This window comes from Aptenodytes forsteri, unplaced genomic scaffold (assembly GCF_000699145.1).
Source record: "Aptenodytes forsteri isolate BGI_AS27 unplaced genomic scaffold, ASM69914v1 Scaffold81, whole genome shotgun sequence".
Taxonomy (NCBI): domain Eukaryota; kingdom Metazoa; phylum Chordata; class Aves; order Sphenisciformes; family Spheniscidae; genus Aptenodytes; species Aptenodytes forsteri.
The window spans coordinates 6,464,433-6,487,689 of record NW_008795259.1 but is presented as its reverse complement, the minus strand read 5'-3'; the positions used below and the strand labels follow the sequence as shown (position 1 = coordinate 6,487,689).

Genomic DNA, 23,257 nt, shown 5'->3' with positions numbered 1-23,257 from the left:
TTTTTGTTTTTGGGGTTTTTTTTGGGGGGGGGTGTTTTTTGGGGGGTTTGTTGGGGCTTTTTTTTGTTTTTTAAGATCTGATTTCCATAAAGCTACATAATACAAACATTACCTGGAAGAAATCTCACAAATCGTGGCATGAAGTGAAATCTGGGGCAGCAAATAGAATCATTTTCAAGTGAAGGACCTTAAATATGAAAAAAATATGGAAAATTTATGAACAGCAACATATTTGCAAAAGAAGAAAAAAAGAAGGCAACCCTGCCATAAACGAAATCAATGAACGGTGATTACATTTGATAGGACCTAAGTTTCAATCAGAAAAGTAACAAAATGCACAGCCGAAAGGAACAGAGTAACAACTTCTAGTGAAAGCTTTCACATGGACAATTTCAAAGAAAGCTACAATAACTTAAAAATAAAAAGAATCTAATAAAAACATTAGTTTTATGTAAAACAGTGAAAAAATAAAAAATGGTTTTATATAATTAATTCAATTAAGCCTTATAGACACAAGCACTAGTTTATTAGTCCTTCCCAATTAGTGGGGTGGTTTTTTGGTTACAATAACAAAGGTAACAAGGAAATTTCCATGATGCTATTTTGTGGTTTTTTTGTTTCCTATTTTATCATCCAAAGCTTTGCATGAAAATAAAAACAAAACCAGTAAGTACCTGGTGTTAAAAAAGAAAGAACAATCAGAACCAGTGATAGGAAAGACAACACTGATATTAGAATACATTTAATATTAAACCAAAGGCGGCTACACAAAATGTATTAAACAGAGGAGCATACAAGTTTCACTGTAATAAGTGCAGAGTGCATCTCCATAGACAAAGTCAAGACAACAAAACACACTACAGATTCTGAAATGAAATTCCTTTGATATTCTCCGTTTTCTTTTAGACCAAGGGAAGGATCATCCCTGAAATTCTCCTTCATCGCACTCTCCACAGAAACATATATTTTCATTTTGTCAAGTCAAAAACATTCAGCTATAATGACATGTTATCCCTCTACGGCTGTCTGTATGACACTGCTTTATAAGTTGACCGTAGAGAAATACTGTATGAGTAACTTGTTTGTTAGCTTGTAAAAACAGAGTATAGTTTACCTAACACCTTGGCTTTCAAAATACCATGCACACGATACTGTGCAATATTAAACATACAATAGTATTTACTGTTTGATTAAAAAGAATTGTTTTGGATTTAGGAAGAAATTTAGTTTATCTGCAAGAATACAGTGCCAAGTTTGTGCACTTTAATTGCTACAGTTCACACTAATGAACTCTAATATATTTCATATTCTTGAAGAACAAAGTGGAAGTTTGTCCTTCTCACATAAACCAGCATTTGACTCTGTTCTTTTGAGGCCCCTCCCCACTTTTTTCTTTTTAAACCAAAGAACATAACAAAATAGAGTCCTATTTACAAAAGCTGCAACTAATTGGGGTTTTGTATGTTGTTTTTTTTTCTCTAAATAAAAGTTCCCTTTAAGATTCCAGTCATAGAGCTCCAAAATATCTTTGAATTCCAAAATATCTTGGAATAGATATGAAGAGAACAGCTCAAGACCTCTCACACAAAAATTCTGGGGAAAGAAAAAAATAAACCAGAATTATAATTATATAGTACTATAATACAAATAATGCCACTCAGGTATATTTAAATAAAACAATGAAAAAAACAGTGTCTTCATATTTGCCAACTGCTAGACACTGGCTTTGGAAACAGTATTGATATATCTCTAATCACCTACTGTAACATAACACACTGATCTCTTCAGAAAGCATTGCCAAGAAAGCATTGTAATGAAGACTCTTTAGTCAATGTCCAAATCAACACTATAGGCAGAAATTACGAATCTGTGATAATTCGCCATGCACTAAAACCCTTTCACCTGAGTAAGCTAAGCAGATGACATTTCTGAGAAGGATCTTTTTCATAATTCACTTTTTCCTACATGTTCGTATTAAAAGTTTATAAATCACCATCTGTGATATCATGATCACTTCCATAGCAACGTATCAGTACAACGCAAATTGAGGATTTTGACCTCAAGAGCCAACAGGAAAGGAGAGGAAGAAAAAAAAAAAAAAGAAAAAGAATGAGATTCTTCTCATCAAGTGGGGAAGCAGCTCCTCCAAAGCAAAGAGCTTTCATTCAGAAATGAAGGAACTTAAAAAGCCTTCCCTGACAAACAAAATCAGGCCAGGTTGATATAAATTGTACGTGTATGATAACAGCTATAAATTCCAAACCCAACAAGACAAACTCTTCTGCAAGAATGCATTAGTAAAGACAGTCTGCAAATAGCGCTGTAGCCAATTGACCAGGAGTCCAAAAAAATGTCAAATTCCCTATTTTGCTTGGTAGCCATTTGTTGTTTTAGAACAGGATTTGGAGACAACACAGCACATTCAGTAACAAGAAATGAATTGCTTTGATCACATTAATCTTGCTGAGGAATTTCAGGGCTCTTGCATATATTTAGATGCTGTTGAGCAACAAAAAGAGAGATAACTAGGAAGAAAAATGTAAATATATGTGACTAAATTAAACACTGATCCTATCTTTGTAGTTAATATGCAGGGGTGTTTCTGTACTTCCACATGCTGTTCCACTGTAGCAATTTACTTCACAAACTGGCTTCACCAGGGATTAATTTGTAATAAAAAAAAAAAGAAAATGAACTGAATGTGTTTTGTTTGTATCCACCGGAAATTTGTTTTGGCAACAGCTTATATTAAGTACTGATAAGCAATCTTCAGAGCTTCAAACTCATGTTTAAGTCTCAGCTCTGCCATTGACTTATGTGGACCTGGCAAACCAGCACCTCCATATGCCTTATTTTTGTCAACCATAAAAGAAGGATAATGCCTAACTCAGCTTACAGATAAGAGTACCTGACGTATATTGTATATAACTTAAAATGAAAAGAAGCTATCGATATAAGCACTTCTTACTATTTGATTTTAATGTATGATAGCCTAGGTAGATGGATTTATGCTAGTACCTGTGAGTACAAGTTCCTTTTCAGCCATTCGTTCAGAACACAGCCTGTCTCTTAGAGACTTTACAAGACGGCATTCTGAAGAGTTTAATCCATTAAGCATATCAACAACTCACAACCCACTCTGACTTTTTGACTAATTATCCTTCTTACCTCAGGCATCATCTCCTCAATGAAATGAATTGTATAGTCAATGTTAAATCTGATTACTTTACATAGAGGAATCTGGAAGGAAAATAGAAATTTCGCATGAAAAACTATACAGCATCAAATGTATAGTTAATACAATTTTGTATGCAAAGGTATTACTGTCTGCTGAAAAGGACACTTACTAAAACAGCTGCTCTGCGGGATCATGCAAAGACAGGAACACAAGCATGTTCAAGAGAAGTAACAGTTCTAACCTCCACCTCTGTAATAACACAGGGCTGACAGGAGGGATGGTAAAGGAAGATTAAATAATGCCATCTACTGGAGATGAAAATTTGTTTAGAAGAAAAAGCAAAGCTCAGTAAACCCATATCTTCTCTCACTTGTATATTTGGAAGTTAATTTATTGCTGGTGACACAACATGTCAGATTGATACAATGACCTGAAGGCAAGGGGTTTTTAGCATGCTGCCAATTCTGTTAGCTATACTGTCTTAAAATATGGCTTTAAGTCATAGCAACACAATATAAGAACTTCAGGATAAATTTATAGGTTTATACTAACTTCATCCAATAAATATTCTCAGAAGTTCACTCAACTAACTAGTAAGACAAACTCCTTTTTTTCACCTTTGAAAAAAGGTTCCTTTGTTTGCAAAGTCCACGGACTGCTGAAGGTGTGTGTTTGGTTTTTTAAATGGGATTTTTTAAAGCAAAAATGCTAAATTTCTGAAAGACTACAGAAATGCCTAATCCTACCCCACACATCTACAGCTCTTAGCAAGTTTTACTATTCACTGCCCTTGCAAGCGTAAAAGAATCTTAGAACAATTCAATGATCTGTGAAAGTGAGGCAACCCAAGGTTATTTTGCATTGATAAGTTCACAAATAAATATCTGATCGGTGCTGGGACTGCACTGAAATCAATGGACTTAGCAGAGGTGCAATATTCTGCTTGCATCTTCTTGCAGCCCACTGTCAAACATCTGACTATTTTCTCTACAAAAATCTGTTGATATCTGCATGATAAACTAAGAAGCTACACCAACCAACCAAATAAAAAAATTGCACTTTCTACAATTTGATACAATATTAAATGTGAATACAAAAATAAAAAACCTTGGAAGTCAAATGTCCCATTTAGAATCTGAGGGGAGGAAAACCTTTCACATTTAAATCAGCGGAGCTTTTTAAAAACAAACAAAAAAAAAATACAGGGAGTATTTGCTTACTTTCTAACATGTAAGTTCAACCAGGAGAAGATACTCCGATTAGAAACTCAGTTTCTAACATGTAAGTTCAACCAGGAGAAGATACTCCGATTCAGAAACTCAGTAGCCTGGGGTATTTTTCTTTGTATTGAATAGAAAATGAGTGCTTTAGAGAAGTGACCACAACCAAAATCTCCATGAATTAGAGTTCCATGTACACAAGCAAATAAATAGCAAAGGAAAATGTGGTTGGTCCTATAAAATTGTTTTGGTAGTTATATTAAGAAAATTATGATTTCTCTTATGACTGTACTAACCATTTTCCCTAATATCTGACCTGCTGAATTATTGCTGAGTAATAGTAATAACAGTAGTAAGACTTCTAACAGTGTGCAAAGCTAAGACTTCAAATTACAGAAATCTCGTTCATTCAAAGATGTTGGTGTTCGGATCTCTGGTTTTGCTACCCTTTGCCACCTCCCTTTTATCAAATATGTTCCAAAATGTCTCTCAAACAGCAGTTTTTATGTTGCCAAAAATCATCTCAAGACAGCAAAAGACTCCTTCCAAAGGGCTTTATACCTGTTAGTAACAGGAACTGACAATACGGTGTTGCTTTGTATTCAACTCTGTAAAAAAAGTAATCATTTGCTGCTGATCACTTCCCCTATTTGGAATGAGAAAAAACACACATGCACTTTACAGTAAGAGTAAGCTTAAAGTCTTCACTAACTACTCATGTCAGACAAGAAGAGTTTTCCTTGTTCTCTGTATATTAAAGATATCCATAACTCTGCCTTCCTGTCATGCAGTAGATACAAAACTAAAGATAAGGTGGTCTTTTTACCCTTTTAATGGGAGTAAAATAAACCCGTTCCTTTTTGCTCGTTTGCAAAGTGAAAATGTAAAGCCTCGGGACAAATCTGCCTTTAACCCCAAGGCTGAGTTAATGCTACCTGGCAGGACTGCTTCACACTGCAACCCCACAGGCTGAACTCTACTCTCTTACTGACTCCTCATCAACATTACAGTCCCTTCCCCTGCTCACCAAAAGTAAAGTACTGTCATATATATTATGCAATGTCACCAAAAAAAAAATGCTTTCTTCTCAGTGCCTCTCAGTTCCAGTATTCTTACAACCCAGTCCTGTCCTGATAACCATTCTTACACTGGGTTTGGCATTGGTGGTGTAGCTAATAATAGGTATAAAACCAAGGAAACAAACAAACCCTACAACATTTGAAAAAACAGTTCTTAAAATATCAAGATAACAAAAAATCTTTACATGTACAGAAATTAAGTAGTTGCATATTTTTCATTCAGATATGGCTAACTCGGCTTACATCGGAAAAGCAGGGCAGTCAGGTACCAATCATGTCCTTTTCTTGTTATATTTGCTTTCAAAACATAAAATTAATTGCCTTTAAATACCTACAGCTTTTAATAAAAATCATAACTTCCCTACTTCCTGAAGAAGCTGAACAGATGTTAGAAAGTAGTGAATATGTCTAGGTAAGTTTTTAGAAGACAGAAATCCCTTTAGAGTGGATCTCTGAAAAAAGTCCATTTGTCACTTAATAAAGGGAAAACCTTTTTTTATTGTTGTTGCTGGTTTTTTTAAAACTTTTTCAACTTAACAAACCTCCTCATCCAATTTAAGTCCAATTAGTTTTAACAATTTATTCCATGGTTTATTTCACTTCCAAACTGTGAAACCTGTAAAAACATTACATTCTCAGTCACAGTTTGAAGACAATGCTTACCACAATTAGTCAAGACAAAACCTGAGACTCATTAGCACAAATGTCTTTCTCATGTCCCCAGTGCTGGCAAGATGTTTGCAACACACATGTACCATTGTTTTAGAGAAGTTCTACTTCAGGGCAGAAACAGCTTGCCTTCCAAACAAATCCCATGTATGTAGCAATGAACACACTTACGTTTGTTAGTGGGGCATGTGCAAACATTGAGAACCCTTCAAAGATATATTCATGGTCATCATACTCAATAACAGTAGGTCGGTCTGTCTAAAAAAAGCAAACAAAACCACCACGGAGTAAGCAAGAAGTAGTACTACTTCCGTCATTGAAAACAAAATTAGAGTCCTAGTTAGAATTATTTATAAAGTACTTACTAAGAAGTTTGTGGGAGGCGACACAGTAATTCGATAGTGGTATAGTCTTCCAGCATTGTTGGTCATGGGGCGACATGGTTTAATGGGCTTAAAGAAAGAGATAAGTAGAATTATGTGTAGAGTCAAGGCAAATTTAGATTAAAAGAGAGAATAAAGCATTTCTAATAGCCATGAAATATGCACTAGGAAAAATTAAATAAAAGCAGGTAGTCATAATTAAGCATTCTGGGAAGGGGGAAGTGGGGCCTTATCTACATTTTCACTTTCAGAAATATTTTTAAAGCTATCAAAAGGAAAAAAAGGTGAAAAAACATTGCTGTAATTTTTTATTTTCCATTTGACTCTCCATCTTTCTTACCCACAGCAGTTAGTTGTTTACGTACCAGACTAATTTCCTCTTTTATATAAATTTGTTTCAGGAAACTGATTTTAAAAGCTTATGAAAAGGAACCTGGACCTCACATGAAAAGATCTCAAAGTATGCTACCGAGATAGACAGGTATCAGCTCATCTGCTTGGGGCAAGTCTGGGGCCTGAAAAGAAGGGATTAGTCTATCACCAAGAGGCAGCTCTGGTAACCCTGCTCTGTCTGCCAGGTTGTAACGCCTGCCTGCAAGGTCCAAAGGCAGCCAGCCCTCTGTGCACTCTGATGCGACACCAAATGCCTGGGATTCATGTTTTCTTCCAGCTTGTTCTGAAGCAGTCCAGTTTAAAGACCCAAAAATCCTCAGCAGTCAGAAAAAAAGTTTCTCGTACGCCCTACATCCAATTTGCTGCAGTTGAGAGGCTGCCACCAGCCTGCTCAAAATACATCTGTCCGCACAGCAAAAAAACCACCAAAATCACTGCAGTGAACAGGGCACTATTCTAAACAGCATTACAAAAGTTGGCCTGATGGCGATAGCAAGATAGCTACGCCACTACACAGCTCTGTGCACTTTGCAAAATCCATCCAATAAGTAGGGTAATTACTCTGACTGTTCAGCCCCAAATTAAGCTTCTCACTGCTGCGACACGACAGTTACAAACCAGTCAGTTTAAAGCTAGGCAGTTTTATCTACAGGACACTAAAAACTAGTACATCCTAGGAGATTTTCTGAAACCTCAAATTCCCAGCTGGCCTTGATCCAGGGAGCGGCTGCCTTCATGCAGCAAGTTTTATATATCAGTTTTCTCTGGCTAAAATTTTCTCCCCCCTTGTCTCTAGTGTTTTTCTTGCAGAGAATGCGGGGAGGAATGTTTACAGTGCAGACATGCTCTAGTGCTAAGGCAAGAACACCTCCCGACAAGCTTCCTGCTCCTGTCAGCAGCAGAATTACTATTTTATTTACTTTTCGTTTTACCTTTAAAGCAATCCCTTCACAAAGAGGGCCCTCATAACATACTCATCCACTTGAACATATTAGATCTTTGACCACAAGTTCTTTTTTATTAATGTAATAGTGTTTCAGCAACTTAAAAAAAACCACCCTAGAACTAAACAAATACAAGCAAAAGTTCTCCATAGTTTTCAGGTGGATTTCATTACCAGTATTGCATTTTAAATATGAGGTTACACACCTCAGTGATTTAAAGTTGCACAGGAGTTTTTACTAAGCCTGCAAATCACAGTAAAAAAAAACTCAAATCAACCCAAGTATGAGTTTACAGCAGCAAGTTTATATTCATAATTGCAATTCTTAGAATTACTTACCTCTTCACCAGGATAAATGCCATGTCTTATTCCTGTTCGTCGGGCTTTAGCACTGCACTTGCACAAAGGTCCATCATTCATCTGTCAAAAACAAAATAGGATTCTGTTTTTATTGAAAAATGGTTTTGGAAAAGCATGTTGGTTTTAATGCCCGGGGTGCTGATGCTTCTAAAAGCCTGTCATGCTTAGATTAAGTGAATGTTCTTAAGCCAATAAAACTGAAAACAGTATAGGCTAATGTAAGAAAACTGCACAATAGCATTAGAACTTCATCACCTTTTCAGAAGCACAAGATGGAAAAATGCTCTCAGCAGAATTGTACCACATCTTTTCCATTTCTTATACATACAAACAGCACACTGTCTGCCTAAAATGAGATTCAGGTCCTAAACATTCACATGCAAATATTCATGTACTGAAATCTCCACGTTCAAACAGTTCCACTCAGTTCCCTGACTGAAATCCTGTCCTTGATTAACCCCTCTGCAATGTGGCAAGGCTATCACCAAAAGTATGCAAAGCAGACCATTTGAAGATTTTACTTGTTACTTTAAAGAAGCAATGGGAACACTTCAAATGCATCCTGCGAACAGATCAGTAAAAAAGAGGAAGGGGGGAAAAAAATATCCACTTCAGTATTCTGTATGGGTGCAACAAGTAGCTATATCAAAAAGGGCCATTGTACATACTATAAAGCTCATGGGTTTTTTTTCACTTTTATGATCAAGTTCAATGCAGACTACTAATTACTGCAATACCCTAAAGCTTTCTGCTCTTAACATCACGCCCATTGCAGAAATCCAACAAAAAGCCCCAGAACCAAACCAGAGAAACAAATTAAGTTCCCAACCCCCAGGCTTTAATGAAGTTTTTCAAAGTTTGAATCCAAGAACTGAAACATTCTTTTTAGACTTAGAAAAAACACCACCACCTTTCAATACAATACAAAAACCAGCAGAACTTTCCATACCATTACAAGCAGCCTGAAAATGGAAACAGCGTCCACGGTGGGGCTCAATAGTATCATCAAATAGATACAATGTGAAGATACCTCAGGAAGCAAGAACCACCAAACTGCTGTTAATGCAGTCTTCAGACAGTTGGGAGAGACTGTCTTTCTAGACTAGAACTAGTCTAGAGACTAGAACTTTCTAGTTCTGATGTTAATTCTCTGAATGTTAATCTCAGTTTAATTTCTTCAGACTGGCACAGTGCATACATGCAAAGGAACGTAAGAAGTAAGGCACTTCTCTACTCCTTTGGGAACTTAGTCATGCAATCTTAACAACAGAGTGACATGACTGCTTTTTGTTCACACATTTTTTTCCACGCTTCGAGACCCTTGAGGGGAGTACAAGCTCAATGAAATTGAATCATGCTTATAAGTAAAAGCATACTTCCTCACTGGCTTATATAGCCACAAAACAGAAGAGAGTTAAAAAATGCAAATTGCTCATCACTCCCCAAAAAATAAGGGCCTACTGAGGCTGTTAGAATAATCATCACTTATTTTTTAAAATCTCATCCTTAATTCTTAGAACTGTTCAGCACTAACACTGCCTCTTTTACATTAAATGCACAGACCGAAACTGAGGGACATGTGAAGCACCGTAAAGCCCAGGACTTGAGAAGCAAGTCAGATACGTATCTATCTTGTCTTTAATGACACAGCTCATGGAAAAAAGAAAAATGCAGAAGAGCAATCATGAAGTGACGATAAAATGATGTTGAAAGGTCACAACTTTACATAAAACTAAAGTAATGGCTTCTAACTTTCTCTTGCTAACAGGGCAACACAAACAAGCAGATAACACTTGTAAGCAAAAGGCCACTGCGGTGGCATCTGCTTTAACAATTTATTTTCTGGCAACTGCCAGCACTGCTGGAGACTATCCAAAGTAACAAACACACTGCTCAGACTGAAGGGTTGGGAAGATCCATCCTAAAAATCTGGTTCCGTGTCAGACGGTGTACTTGTACGTGCCAGTGTGCACAGCAATCATTCCTGTTTTACGTAGTGATAGTTAGAAAGCATTCTGGCATACCAGATAAATACCTAGGAAAACGTTTTCAAATAAAATCTACTCAAAAGTAGTAGAGCACCGACAAGCTCACCATGATCTGATTTCAGCCCCTTCAAGAAAGATGAAGAGTCAGTCTCAAGCAAGTTTTTGGGAAAGAAAGTTTTTCAGCAGGAAACTCATAAACCACACATTTCTGAATCTATTCATCCTACAGTTATTCCACTTCTTATTCAGCTAATATTCTGGCCTAGAACATTACCTTGAAGTGTGCCCAAGAGCTACACAATTTTTTCAGTTAAGTATCTAAACAGTTCGCTAATTTTGTTTTCCATACAAATAAAAACAGCTAGGGAAAGAAAGTTTTTCAGCAGGAAACTCATAAACCACACATTTCTGAATCTATTCATCCTACAGTTATTCCACTTCTTATTCAGCTAATATTCTGGCCTAGAACATTACCTTGAAGTGTGCCCAAGAGCTACACAATTTTTTCAGTTAAGTATCTAAACAGTTCGCTAATTTTGTTTTCCATACAAATAAAAACAGCTAGCTATGCTCGGTTTTTTTTTTCAGTTAAGTATCTAAACAGTTCGCTAATTTTGTTTTCCATACAAATAAAAACAGCTAGCTATGCTCGGTCAAATTTTTTTTTTTTTTAACTAGAAGCATAAATATGAGTCTGTAATAGAATATTCAACAGACCTTTGAATTACCACAGTGGCAATAAGCATTGCAGTATCTCTTGGCATTATGATTTGTTGCATGCTAAACTCATGCATCACACAAAGTGCCAGAAGAATAAATTTACTGAGATGCCATTTGACAATGAGTTAGAATAGACTGTAAAATATTTAAGTAAGAAAGATGAAGATGGCAAATTTGCAAACAAAAACTAGTCTTCTGTGCAATGTATACATTCAAAACAACACTTCATGAGCTCAGCAATTACATTTAATGAGAACTATAATCTCCATGCAATTACAAAAGAACCATTAGACAAGAAATTAGGAGCATTAACCACATATTTAAAACATTATTTATCATTATGAGCTGAGAGCTTTTAGGTGAAAAATTTGTAAAGGAGGTAAACATGCTGCTTTTTCTCCATCCCAGAATTCATCTGTGTACTTTTATCTCAGGGCTAAGAGGACAGCATTAGTACACTGTTAGCAATTCAGGTTTTATTAACAGTGTCAGATGTGATTGCAGCTGAATAATCCCCAGGATTCATGAGCTGAAACCACACTCTTGAAATCAAAAGTGAAGTGCTTTGAAGAAGATGAGAGAGAAAAGGGGGGTAAAAAAAAATGCATATTGAAATAAATGTCACTCAGCATGTTTGACAACAATGCAGAATTTTAGGTCTACAGGGGAGAATGACTTTCAGACACACGGTACTTTTTCCTCTCACCCTACCTGTCCTGGATCATTGTACCACAGTTCTTCATGGAGACGATCAGGGTGTGCTTTTTTACGCTTAATTTCTGCAATGACGTCAAAAACTTCAGAATCTGAACTGCTAGAGCAGCTGCTGTCATCTTCAGAGTCACAGTCTGAGTCACTGGAGCTCTCTGATTCACACAGGGAAAATAAAGTCAGTGAAAAACACTTCCACACACTCTCTTCCCCAGTAGCAATGCATTCTCTAACATGACATTAATAACTTTCAGTATGCCACAGTTAGTTAAGTTGTGCATGACATTCACACTAATGAAAAGAGGGACAGCAACTACATTTTTAATTAAAAATGACAGCAAATGCTATGGATATTAAATGCCTACAACAACTGCATCTGTTTGCATGCATCAGATTGCTGTTTGGCTGTCCAGGAGCACCACTGATCAGTTGTAGAAGAACAATTTCAGTTACTTGACATTAAAGATTACAGAGCTATAACCAACACAAGTATGACCGTAAAGTTAAAAAAAAAAAAAGAAAAAGAAAAAAGAAAGAAAAGAGAAAGAATACACTTAAGGTCATTAGAATGAGCTAAACAGAACCTTTTGTTGTTTAAAAGTTAATTCTGCTTGCTATGAGCAAAGTGCTTACGTCTATTTCATTTTACCTAAAAATGCTCCTGTCTGTAGCAGGATATTGTCTATTTAAGAGTTACCAAACAGCACATATGGATAGAATTATTATAGAACATGTACTGTTAGACTCATTTTTCAAAATCAATTATTTCTAATAAATTCATTATAACATATTAGAAACCACAGACAAGAAGAAAACCTGGAACTACTAGCTGAGTGAATGCAGCTATAAGTTCTTTGGAAGTCCTGTTCTGTGAGTTTTCCTCCTTACTTTTTTTTTCTAAAGACATTTTTCTTTGTATTAACTGAAACAATTTTTCTATCAGAGGGGAGAACAATGCTAAGGAAAAAAAAAAAAGAAGATTGTCTTAGACTTGTTAAAATGTCTCCTCTGTGGTCTTGTCAGAGTAATGTTAATAAGTGTCTGGACTTAAAAAGAAAAAAAACACAAAAACCCCAAAAACAAACACACAAAAAAACCCAGAGCCCAATCTCACATATCTCTAACCTCCTGTGGTACTTACAAGTGACTCCCTTTCTTATGTATATAATGTCACTCACTTCCACAGATGATCTCAGCTCCAAATAAATGCCTTCATAGCCAAGACATACAGCACAAAGCAAGTAAGGTTTATTATTCTTGGAAGACAAAAACCCCAAAAACAAACACACAAAAAAACCCAGAGCCCAATCTCACATATCTCTAACCTCCTGTGGTACTTACAAGTGACTCCCTTTCTTATGTATATAATGTCACTCACTTCCACAGATGATCTCAGCTCCAAATAAATGCCTTCATAGCCAAGACATACAGCACAAAGCAAGTAAGGTTTATTATTCTTGGAAGAAGGGATGCAACATTTCTTCTATTTCTAAGTTTCGACTTAAAAGAAAACATATTAACTACCCTGCCAGTGCTTTGAAATACTGTGAAACTATGGTTTAAAATATGTGTATTTACTGAATACAAGACTCTCCTTAGTTAAAAGAAAGAGAGAGAGAAAATGAGAGAATATTACTAGCAAAATATGTTTCCCTTTTTTCTTTAAATCAAGATGTATACAGCCTGTAATTCAGCATAAGGTGTTATGAAAATATGTCCTTGGGACATATGATTTACGTAGGTCACACATGCTCAGTTGCAATCAAGTTTTGCCTGAATGTGCATACACGTATATTCCTACAAATATTCACAAACACTTGAGTTTTAAAAGTTCTCTGATAAACATTAATTAGTTGTATAAGTCTAATTTTAGGTGCAAAATGAGCATGGGACCTGTGACAGTAAGCTGAAATTCTGAAAGACCAACAAAGAACTTTTGGATTTCATGTACTGAAATCAGCCTTTCATGATCTAAAAGCGCTCTTCGAGAGCATAGCTATCTCACTACAGTACACAATTACTGATAACACAAGGCAGAAGAGAGACAGCATCTACTTAAGTACAAAATAAGACAAACTATTAGACACTGCAGAAGCATGGCTGTAGGAGAAGCTGGCACAGACACCAAGTCAGCCCAGGGGACCAGTGCAAACGCAGAGCCTTCAGGTCCTCCAGAAAGAGTGGAAAAATAAACACAGAGAAGTTGCTCTCGGCCCTATATTTTAGCCTGGAGCAGCAAAGGGACTCTTACTGCAGAGATCCGAGAAAGTGGAGGTATGTGAAAGTAAAGCACACAGGTATGCTGAATGCAGTAGTTTTGTCCTCGTTTCATCCACATGAAAATATGCCTCCTGAAACACCCTGCAGTTAACTTTGATAATGATTCTTGAGTGAATTTAAATATGTGCAAATCCACTATTCAAAAAAAGGTAAAAAGGTTTCCTTTACAAAAGTGAATTCACATCTTATTTAATCTCTGTTTATTATTTTTCTTTCACCGGTATTGTATCTTTTTATACTGCCTGCATGTAACTGACCATGTCATTATATACCTGTATTTCAACTTCAGAATTTTTGATATGTGATTTTTAAAGAGTTACTAGGCTCAGATATGAGTCTGAAGCAGCTCAACAGGCAGACATGAAGCATCAGTTAAAAAGCAAGCCCAGCAGAGTATCTAAATTAATGTGATATGCCTAAGAATTTCCTGAACTAATGCAACTGACTGAAAAACACACTATGAAACACTGAAATGCTGGAAGTATAACAAGAACGGCTGACAGTTCTCACAAAACAAAGTAAGAAAAACAGCTTTCACTGACTTCTGAGTAGACAAATTGCTATCAAAAAGTATGCCCTGCTAATTCAACCAGTACCTTTCCAACAACTGATACAGCTAGCAGACTTACTTCACTGCAAGAAGGTCCATATGGGTGGCACATGACAATGCAGACAAACTATGTTTTGAAAACTGATACTTCTGCGTCAGATTATAGTAAGCAGAGCTGCACAACCAAAATACAATCCAAAAGAAAGATGAACTCAGTGCCATAACAAGCAGCCATATGAGTTTACCACTACTCTTGCTTCTTTTTTAGAAATATAAGACTAGGAGCTCCTCAAAGCCTCTTGTGAGCCATGCTTTGGCCTATCTGATCATGCTCAGGGTGTTTTCATGCCATGGAAGAGACTTTAGCATAAGGCAGTGCTGGATACCCTCCATTTTCCCTTAGGCTTTCTGGGTAAAAAAAATCTAGCTTTACTTCAGTCAAAAGCAACAATAAAACTCCCATGCATATGCAATAGAAAGGAAGGACTTAAAAAACTTAACAACATTATTAAATACAAACAACTGCCAAAACCAGCTTAACTATAGATTATTCTATTTCAGAGATTTGTCATCATTTCTGCCTACCTAAATCTTCATCCAGCTTGGTCTTTGGTGGTTCCCACGGCGGCCTGGCTGCTTTGGCCTTCGCCTGTCGCTTTCCTAACTCCTCATCAAACTTTTCATACAGATCTCGGAGCTTGCTTGTTCCTACCACAGTAGAGTCCCCCTGTTAATTAAAAAACAGAACAACAACAAAAAAAACGACAGTGTGGAAATAGCACATGAATACAACATGCACCAGCATTTCACAATGAAAAGCAAGGGGCGGAAAGATGGGTCTCGGTGTAGTTCAATGAAACATGGATATACTTGTTAAGGCTTTAGCATACCATTACATTGTTCTGTCAGATGAATTAGCAGAGAAATTACTTCATTTGCTGGTGCATTATCATCAAACCCTTGGCCTAACAAAGCAGAACTATGACTAAGCATATTTAGTACAGCTCAGCATTGATTTTTAACAGGTTTAGAAGAAACAGGAGACCTGTGGAAGTATTTTGCAATTAAAAAGAATTTTATCACACACAATAAACACAAAACTCAGCTCATTTTGGTGCATGCTTTGAATCACTATGAGTTCACTCTCCATGTTATTCTCAAAAAAAAACCCCCCACAACCAACCAGCTACAAACAAAAAACTCCCACAAACCTCAAAAAAACAGAAACCTCTCCTCCTCTATCACTACTCCACCAGCAAGTGTTATTCTCAAGTACAAAGAATCCTGACTTCCTGCTTCTGTACAAAACTTCTCCAAGGTTGTGGGAATACATGGTGATTGAAGCATCTTTGCTCAAATGCAGGTATAATGGAGAAACCCACCCTTCCCCTCCTGGAGACAAAAAAGTACCCCTCTTCCATGTACCACTAATCTGAATGAAAACAGAAGAAGCTGATGAAAATAGAGAATACCAACAAATAAAGCCCTTAACAGGGTTAAAAGACTGAGGTGATTGGGAGGATAGAAAGATTAAGTGACATAAAACATGATCTTGCTGAAAGGTTCATATTAATCAAGTACCAAATAATCAGTAAAAGACTGTGTAGAGTAATGTTAGAGTTCTCTCACAAACATACCACTTGATCCATAGGATCATTGGAATAATAGCTTTCAGAATGGGTACAGCGAACCCAGACTGGCTTAAGTAATTCCTCATCTTCCTCTTCGTTTTTTTCAGATGCATTCTCCTCTGATTCTTTGTCTTTGATAGCAGTATAATTTTTCTCTTTGCTGGAGCTCTGGTTCTCAGACCACCTTTCCCTGTCCTCCTCCCATCGGGGTCTCTTTCTCTCTCTGCTTGGAGACCGGCTTAGTGGGAGAAAGCAAACAAAAGCAGTTCTCTATTATTTTAACAGTGACAGTTTTATAATGAAAAACAAATAGTTTGCTGCAGATCAGTACATCATTCTATCATATAAACTACAGAAAATCCAATTGCCTCTTCCTGCTTTTAACTTGCAACATAAAGAGTACTTTGTAGTTCTGACCTACTATAAAAAATGACTTAAAATTGAAAGTGCTTTTGTATTTTAAACCTTCTTCAAGAATTAGAATGAAAAAAATATATGCTATTTTAGATTAAAAATCCTACTTGCATTCTAGATTACTTTCTTTTAATTTTGTTCCAAAGTTAGAAACTCATCACTAAAAACTAAAAGTCACATCACTCACAACTAAAAGTTACAATATAAAGAAGTTTTAATACATAGCCCACAAACTGTTTGCATGAGAAAAGAATTAGGATTTTATTAGAAGGATTATACAGAAGCCACGCTGCTTGTGTTACTCTAACTCTGGCACTTCTTTGAACAACACAACCTGTGATATTCCTTATGTATTGCAAGAGTTATGCTTTCAGAAGCTGAATGTATGAAAACTACTTCTTTTTTTTAATCTCCTCTGCCTACAAAGCCAATAATGTTGCACTGATTTCAACTATCCAGGATCCAGAAGGAATTTCTTTTTTTATATCAATATAAAAAAAAAGCTCCTAAAAGGTGATCTAAACATAGAATGACTTTAAATAATCTTGGTACTTTACAGACTAGAAGCAGATGTAGGAGGAAGTCTTCAGGACACAGCAGCGAAGCCCTCTCTCCAGAGATTAATCCTGTTTCTAGCTTCACAAGGTCTTGAGATAGCTGACATTCACATGTATACGCAGATGGTTATAAATTTAAGGTGCTCATCTTTTCTGAGTTTCAAACCAGGCACGTATGCACATACACAAAAACTCACATGCATGGATACACAGAGCCCCAAATACACGAGACCAAACGTAACCTTCCTTACCTTCCTGCTCTCTTGTAATCTTTTTTGTAGGATCGGTCTGGTGATGGTGATCTTCTGCTGTCACGGTGCCTATGCCTCTCCCTCTCCCGCTCCCTTGGAGAGTTCAAAACATAAGTTAAATGAGAAATCTGGCATTTCATACATTCCACGCCTGAAAGGAGCACAGAAGCAGGCTGAGTCCATGTTATGCAAAATGACACACGTGCTGACTGCTAAAACCCCAGACATTCTTAATGCTGACCTTCAAGAAATTTGTGAAAGACAGTCACCCATCCGCTCCACCTTTATCATAAAGCCATCTATCTCAATATGACGGTTAATTCATACCATACAGAGGTAACTTCTATAAATTCACCACAGGACTTGTTGCCATTCTTCCTCTTCTGTTACAAATGGCAAAGGGTAAGATTATTGTACCTTCAACCACTCTTAATGCCTCAGAAAGGCAAAGAAAACATATGCCATGCACAATAGCTTTGTACGCACAGCAATCATTCAAGTGTTTCAGGCAAAGCCCTTCCTGACAGCCACCTCAAGCACACACAAAAAACTTATAAACACAGAAAATATGCATCACGCTCAAACTACGAATCTCATCTACAAGTCTCAGCTTGCACATACACATAAAGAACTTGACCACCCAAACATATTTCTGGGGCAAAAGAGCTTTAAATTAACTGAAGGCTTGGGGAAAAGGACCTAGGGGTGTTGGTCAACAGCCAGCTGAACATGAGCCGGCAGTGTGCCCAGGTGGCCAAGAAGGCCAATGGCATCCTGGCCTGTATCAGAAATAGTGTGGCCAGCAGGAGTAGGGAAGTGATTGTCCCCCTGTACTCGGCACTGGTGAGGCTGCACCTCGAATACTGTGTTCAGTTTTGGGCCCCTCACTACAAGAAGGACGTTGAGGTGCTGGAGCACGTCCAAAGAAGAGCAACAGAAGGTGGTGAAGGGTCTGGAGAACAAGTCCTGTGGAGAGTAGCTGAGGGAACTGGGGTTGTTTAGCCTGGAGAAAAGGAGGCTGAGGGGAGACCTCATCGCTCTCTACAACTACCTGAAAGGAGGTTGTAGCGAGGTGGGTGTTGGTCTCTTCTCCCAAGCAGCAAGTGACAGGAAGAGAGGAAATGGCCTCAAGTTGCGCCAGGGGAGGTTTAGATTGGATATTTGGAAAAATTTCTTCACTGAAAGGGTTATCAAGCCCTGGAAGAGTGGTTGAGTTACCATCCCTGGAGGTATTTAAGACATGTAGACACGGTGCTTAGTGACATGGTTTAGTGGTGAACCTGGCAGTGTTAGGTTTACAGTTGGAGTTGCCTTAAGGGTCTTTTCCAACCTAAATGATTCCAAATTACCGTGTACAGGAGACAGCAAAGATCACACAGGCAGTTTTCATACTCTGCTAACAGCTGACAACTCTTTAGTCCACAATCATTTGTGTAGCTGTTAAATTTCCTAGTAAACAAGTCTGCTGATACACAAGGAATTATAAATATGCACCTCAGGTGGTTTGGTGGGCTAACAGAATGAGGCAAGATTATTTATGAACATATATATGTATGTTTCCATATGTGTAACATGAAATAGAATGCAAATTTACAAAGCACAAAGTTCACATAAGTTATCTATTGTTCTTCCCCACACCCATTCATCCTTCTCTGCCTGTGCCTTGTTCAAGCATGGATTTCAGTCTTCAGAGAGTGCATATTCTATGCCGTCTGATTTGCTTGAGAGAGGGATGGTGTGCAAAAAAACACACTGAGGCCGGCAAACAGTTCTCATTAAAATACGCAGATACATTGTCAAGTAGACCAGAAAGCTGTTGGCCTCAAGCAGTAATCCACAAGTGTTTGAGAAAGAAGCGGCTGGAAACATGAATTTTCAAAACTTAAAACTGAACTTTAAAATCTAAGCAATAAATTGTGAAATTATGTGGCAAATATTTGAGTCACCTACAAAGGGCAGAAAATTCCACAAGCTCATCATACAGAAGAAGCCAGTGCCTTAATGCCAGTTGCATTCAGTTTTAGGAAAATCCTCTTTTGGAAATCAAAGTAAACTTACTGAATGTGAGGTTTGGGGTTTTGGGGTGGTTGTTTTTTTTTTTTTTTTTGAATACAGCTGTCTAAGGTTCTGCAATTAAATCTCTGCATATCTAAATCAAAGTGGCTTCATTTCCATAGGCACTATGTGTAAATTCATGTTCCACACATGACATGAGAAAGCTCAGAGCTTCTAAAATTAGGGCATGTGATCCAGGTGCTCTGATAAATATTTAGATACTTAACTTTCCGGTATCTCTCTTTGAATATTCTGACCTTGATCATCAGACACAAAAACAGCCACCAAGAGAGCAAATCTAAGACATCTGGAAGATTTAACTGATAACAGTTTGCTCTAAAACACCACACAGCAAACTTTATCAGGTCAGCTCATAATTTGCAAGCTGTTTTATGTCTATGAAGTAGAGAGGCAGAAACTTCATGATACATCCCAAAATAAGCAGTCCACACTCATCCATCTGAATCATAAGATGTCAACATAGCCTACAACTTGCCCATTTGTTTTAACTGGTGTATGCTAATTTTCACCTCAGTCTTCTCTTGAGATCACAGGCTGGCTTGCTGAGGTCTTCATCCTGAACAGAATCACACAGGCAGGTCTAAGCACCCACTGGGAGGTCCTGTCAAGCCTGCACATGTCTGCGCTGGTGTCCCATGAGGATGAGGACAGAGCAGGATGAACGCTGCGCAACGTGCTTTTCACTAAAACACCTCACTGCAGGGATTAGATACGTGCACCTATCAGACTATAAACCCCTCCAAGTGCTGGTTCTCTACAAATACAGGGCTTACTCAAAGAAAGACCAAATTCAGATAACACCTGGAACCCTAACTCTGGTACCTAAATCTTGAAATTTGAAGCGCTGAGACTTAACTGTTTGTAAGGCTCAACTTTGAACACAGTTTTTTGCACAAAGTTGTGCCAACTCTACTTTCATGTCACATGTGCATAAGTTTCTATGGTAAATAACCATGAGAGTAGAGCACTAATCAGCAATCCACTCAGTTTTCAAACGAGAGCTTCTTTGCTCCCAGCTATCTCCACGGACAAGGGCAACAAGTCTGCCAAGCTTGCAAAGGTGAGGCAGAAGCCTCACAGTACCTGAAAGATGTCAGAACAGTAGCTCTTTCCATCAGACCCGAGTACTGGCTACCTCCTGAGCTAGAGGGAAAAACAAGTGTGAGGGAAGAACATCGATGCAAACAAATAGTATGGGACAACGATGACAGCTCTCCCTCTGCAGGCAGAAGATACCTCAAGTTACCTGTTACGCTCATAACTTCTGTGATGAGGCGATGCCCTTCCTCTATCATAATCTGTCCGGTGCCGACTGCTTTCCTGCCTTCTCCTATCCAGACTCCGGCCTCGATCCCGACGATCCCCATGGTTAGTGGACCGATGCCTGTCACCATGGATGTGACCATGTTCGCGATGTCGGTGCTCATCATAGTGCTTGCTCCTCTCTGGAGACCGTCGATCACTTTGTGACTTCTCTCCCTGGTACTGACCCGCATGCCGAAAATGGCTGCTGCCACCACTGCTGTTGGTAGCGCTGCTCGGAAAGGAGCCAGAGTTGTGCTGATAGCTATTGAAGTTAGGCGGTGGGAACGATTGCTGCGAATACCCTGCAGAGTACACAGGCTGGTAGTTGACTTGCTGTGGTATGACTGGTGGGGGAGGAGGATGCGGTACTGCGGGAGGAGGCATCATGTAAGGAAAGGTGCTTTGCCCAGCAGGAGTTCCTGGCACAGGAGCATTGCTAGGATTTGGCACGGGCGGGGGAGCAGGAGGGAAGCACGGAGGCACCGGGAAGCTCTGCCTCATCTGGTGGTTTGGAAACGGTGGCCTCATGGGACACTGGCTGATGGGATTTTGTGCGGAAGGGGGCACTGGAGGAGGATAGGGCACAAAGTCTGGCCTGGGAGGCATATAACTGGTGGTTGGAGGGTTTGAATAGGTTGTTGGAGGGGCAGTTTGCTGGTCATACTGGTATTGTACAGAGGGCTGTTGTGGGTGAAGCTGCCGTAGGTTCTGAGGGCGGTAGGTCTGTGTTGAAGTCCTTGCTCCTGGTCCCCCCTGACCACGGGGACATCCTCGCCCGGAATGGAAAGACATGGCTCACCTTTAATGAGGAAAATAAAAGTCCAGTGTCACACAATTTTTGTAGGATGTCCTTAATGCATTTGCAGGAACTACTCCCCAAGTACTGAAATTACAGTTTCTGCAATTTCCTTTAACAGAAGCAGTAAACAATATCCACGATCTCTCACCGAGAGCTTTGTGCTCCTCAGACCTCTAGTACAGGTCATTTATGGCCCTTTGATTCCTTTAAGCTTCTCATCCATGAAAGCACTCTACTGTCTTTAATCCAGAACCCCAGCTGGACCACACACTCTGACTTAGGGCAATGTTAATTTCAACAAGTGATTGATATGATGACTGGCCAAGGATACAAGTGCCTCTACTAGGACTCACTAGACACTTTGATATAAAGCCTTCAGATACCCCACGCCAAAGAAACCACTCATTTTAACAACTGCAATTGTCATCCAAAGTCCAATAACGAGGAGTTCTTTCTAGAACATGATTCTAAACTTCAGGCAGAATGAGTTTATAACACCTCATTGCAAGTTACCTGGTCCAACAAATCATGTAAATTTTAAATGAGATAGTAGCAATTTACATTCGCATTTGAGACCCAAATTTAGTAAAGGACTGAATTCAACAGACATTTCAAAGTATTTTAAGTTAGGTAGGTATATTTTTGTAGACTGAGAATCTTAAAGGTTACAGAAAAATTTATGTAGACTGTGCTGTTACTCCAATTTCATTGAAATAAATGGTTCCCAAAAAATCCCTCAGCTGCCAGCTTGGCCCTGTTACCTTTCCAGCAATTGCCACTGCTTCAAGTAGGCTTAAGTCTTGCTCAAAACTATGCATGTATTTAATGCCTTGTATTAACGTTTATAAATGAAAACAACTGTGCTTCATTAAAGTTAAAATTCATTCTTTAATTACAATGTTAAGTTTCAAGAACTGGAAAAAAGGAAAAAAATTAAAATAAAAAAAATCATTCATCGTGTCTTGGCTGGAATGGAGGGAGAGAAAAAAAACAATTAGTTAAGCAGCTGCAGAACTCAAATCCTGTTTTCGGGGGGGGGAGAAAGGAGACGCACACACAAAATTGGAAACATCACCAGATAAAAGAAAACAAAGCCTTCGTTTTACTGAGGCTCTGCTGAAGCTGAAATACATGCACAGAACATTCTCCCACCTGCTACCATGCAAAATGGCCAACCTGGACTGCTCAGAACACTGCTTTCATCTGCATTCTGGTGCCAGTGCTGCAAAAGACATAGCTTGCTGAGAGACAGCAGACAACTTCTGCTGAACCAGAGGGAAAAAGGAAAAGAAATGAAGGAAAGGACAGACATCAAGGAGGAGGAACCAAGAAGACCCTACGTCTCTCCTTACACACGCAGGGCTTAGTGGAAGCCACTGGAATTGGCGGTGGTAGCATTCATTCCCTCTCCAGAGCTGAATCAATTTTGCTTTAGTTCTCCAGTCATGATCTTACATAGCTCAGGCTTCTAACAGAAAACTGTTTTATACTTTGCTGACATTTACATACACATTTTATTTAAACAGGCTGAGCAAAACTCTTATTACCTTAAACAAATTAAAGCAAAGGCCACTGTACCGCGGTGCCTTGCCTTAAAGCACATTTCTTTTTAACATGTCATAGGATTTAAACAAAGGGTCTTGTTTATCAGCTCTCTTAAATAGAGCTCTAAGACTTCCCTAACACCAGGGAGAACCGCTCTGGTTCTACCACTGTAATTTCACTGCTTCAGAACGCACAGAATCACAGC

At 38.3% G+C, this 23,257-nt stretch overlaps 1 protein-coding gene across 1 annotated transcript in view; it reads right to left on the bottom strand.

Moving 5' to 3' along the window:
- Positions 1–21,556, bottom strand: part of DROSHA (drosha ribonuclease III) — a 74,784-nt gene extending 53,228 nt beyond the window's left edge. Inside the window, exons 1-12 of the mRNA XM_019472044.1 lie at positions 20,650–21,556; positions 20,487–20,546; positions 17,328–17,420; positions 16,112–16,343; positions 15,060–15,201; positions 11,645–11,799; positions 8,205–8,285; positions 6,512–6,598; positions 6,318–6,404; positions 3,169–3,240; positions 1,494–1,593; positions 113–187 (exon numbers count right to left, since the gene is read on the bottom strand). Of these exons, the coding sequence (XP_019327589.1) occupies positions 113–187; positions 1,494–1,593; positions 3,169–3,240; positions 6,318–6,404; positions 6,512–6,598; positions 8,205–8,285; positions 11,645–11,799; positions 15,060–15,201; positions 16,112–16,343; positions 17,328–17,420; positions 20,487–20,546; positions 20,650–21,500 (2,035 nt within the window). The 5' untranslated portion in view covers positions 21,501–21,556. The remainder of the gene's footprint in view (positions 1–112; positions 188–1,493; positions 1,594–3,168; positions 3,241–6,317; positions 6,405–6,511; positions 6,599–8,204; positions 8,286–11,644; positions 11,800–15,059; positions 15,202–16,111; positions 16,344–17,327; positions 17,421–20,486; positions 20,547–20,649) is intronic.
- Between the last annotated feature and the right edge of the window lie 1,701 nt (positions 21,557–23,257).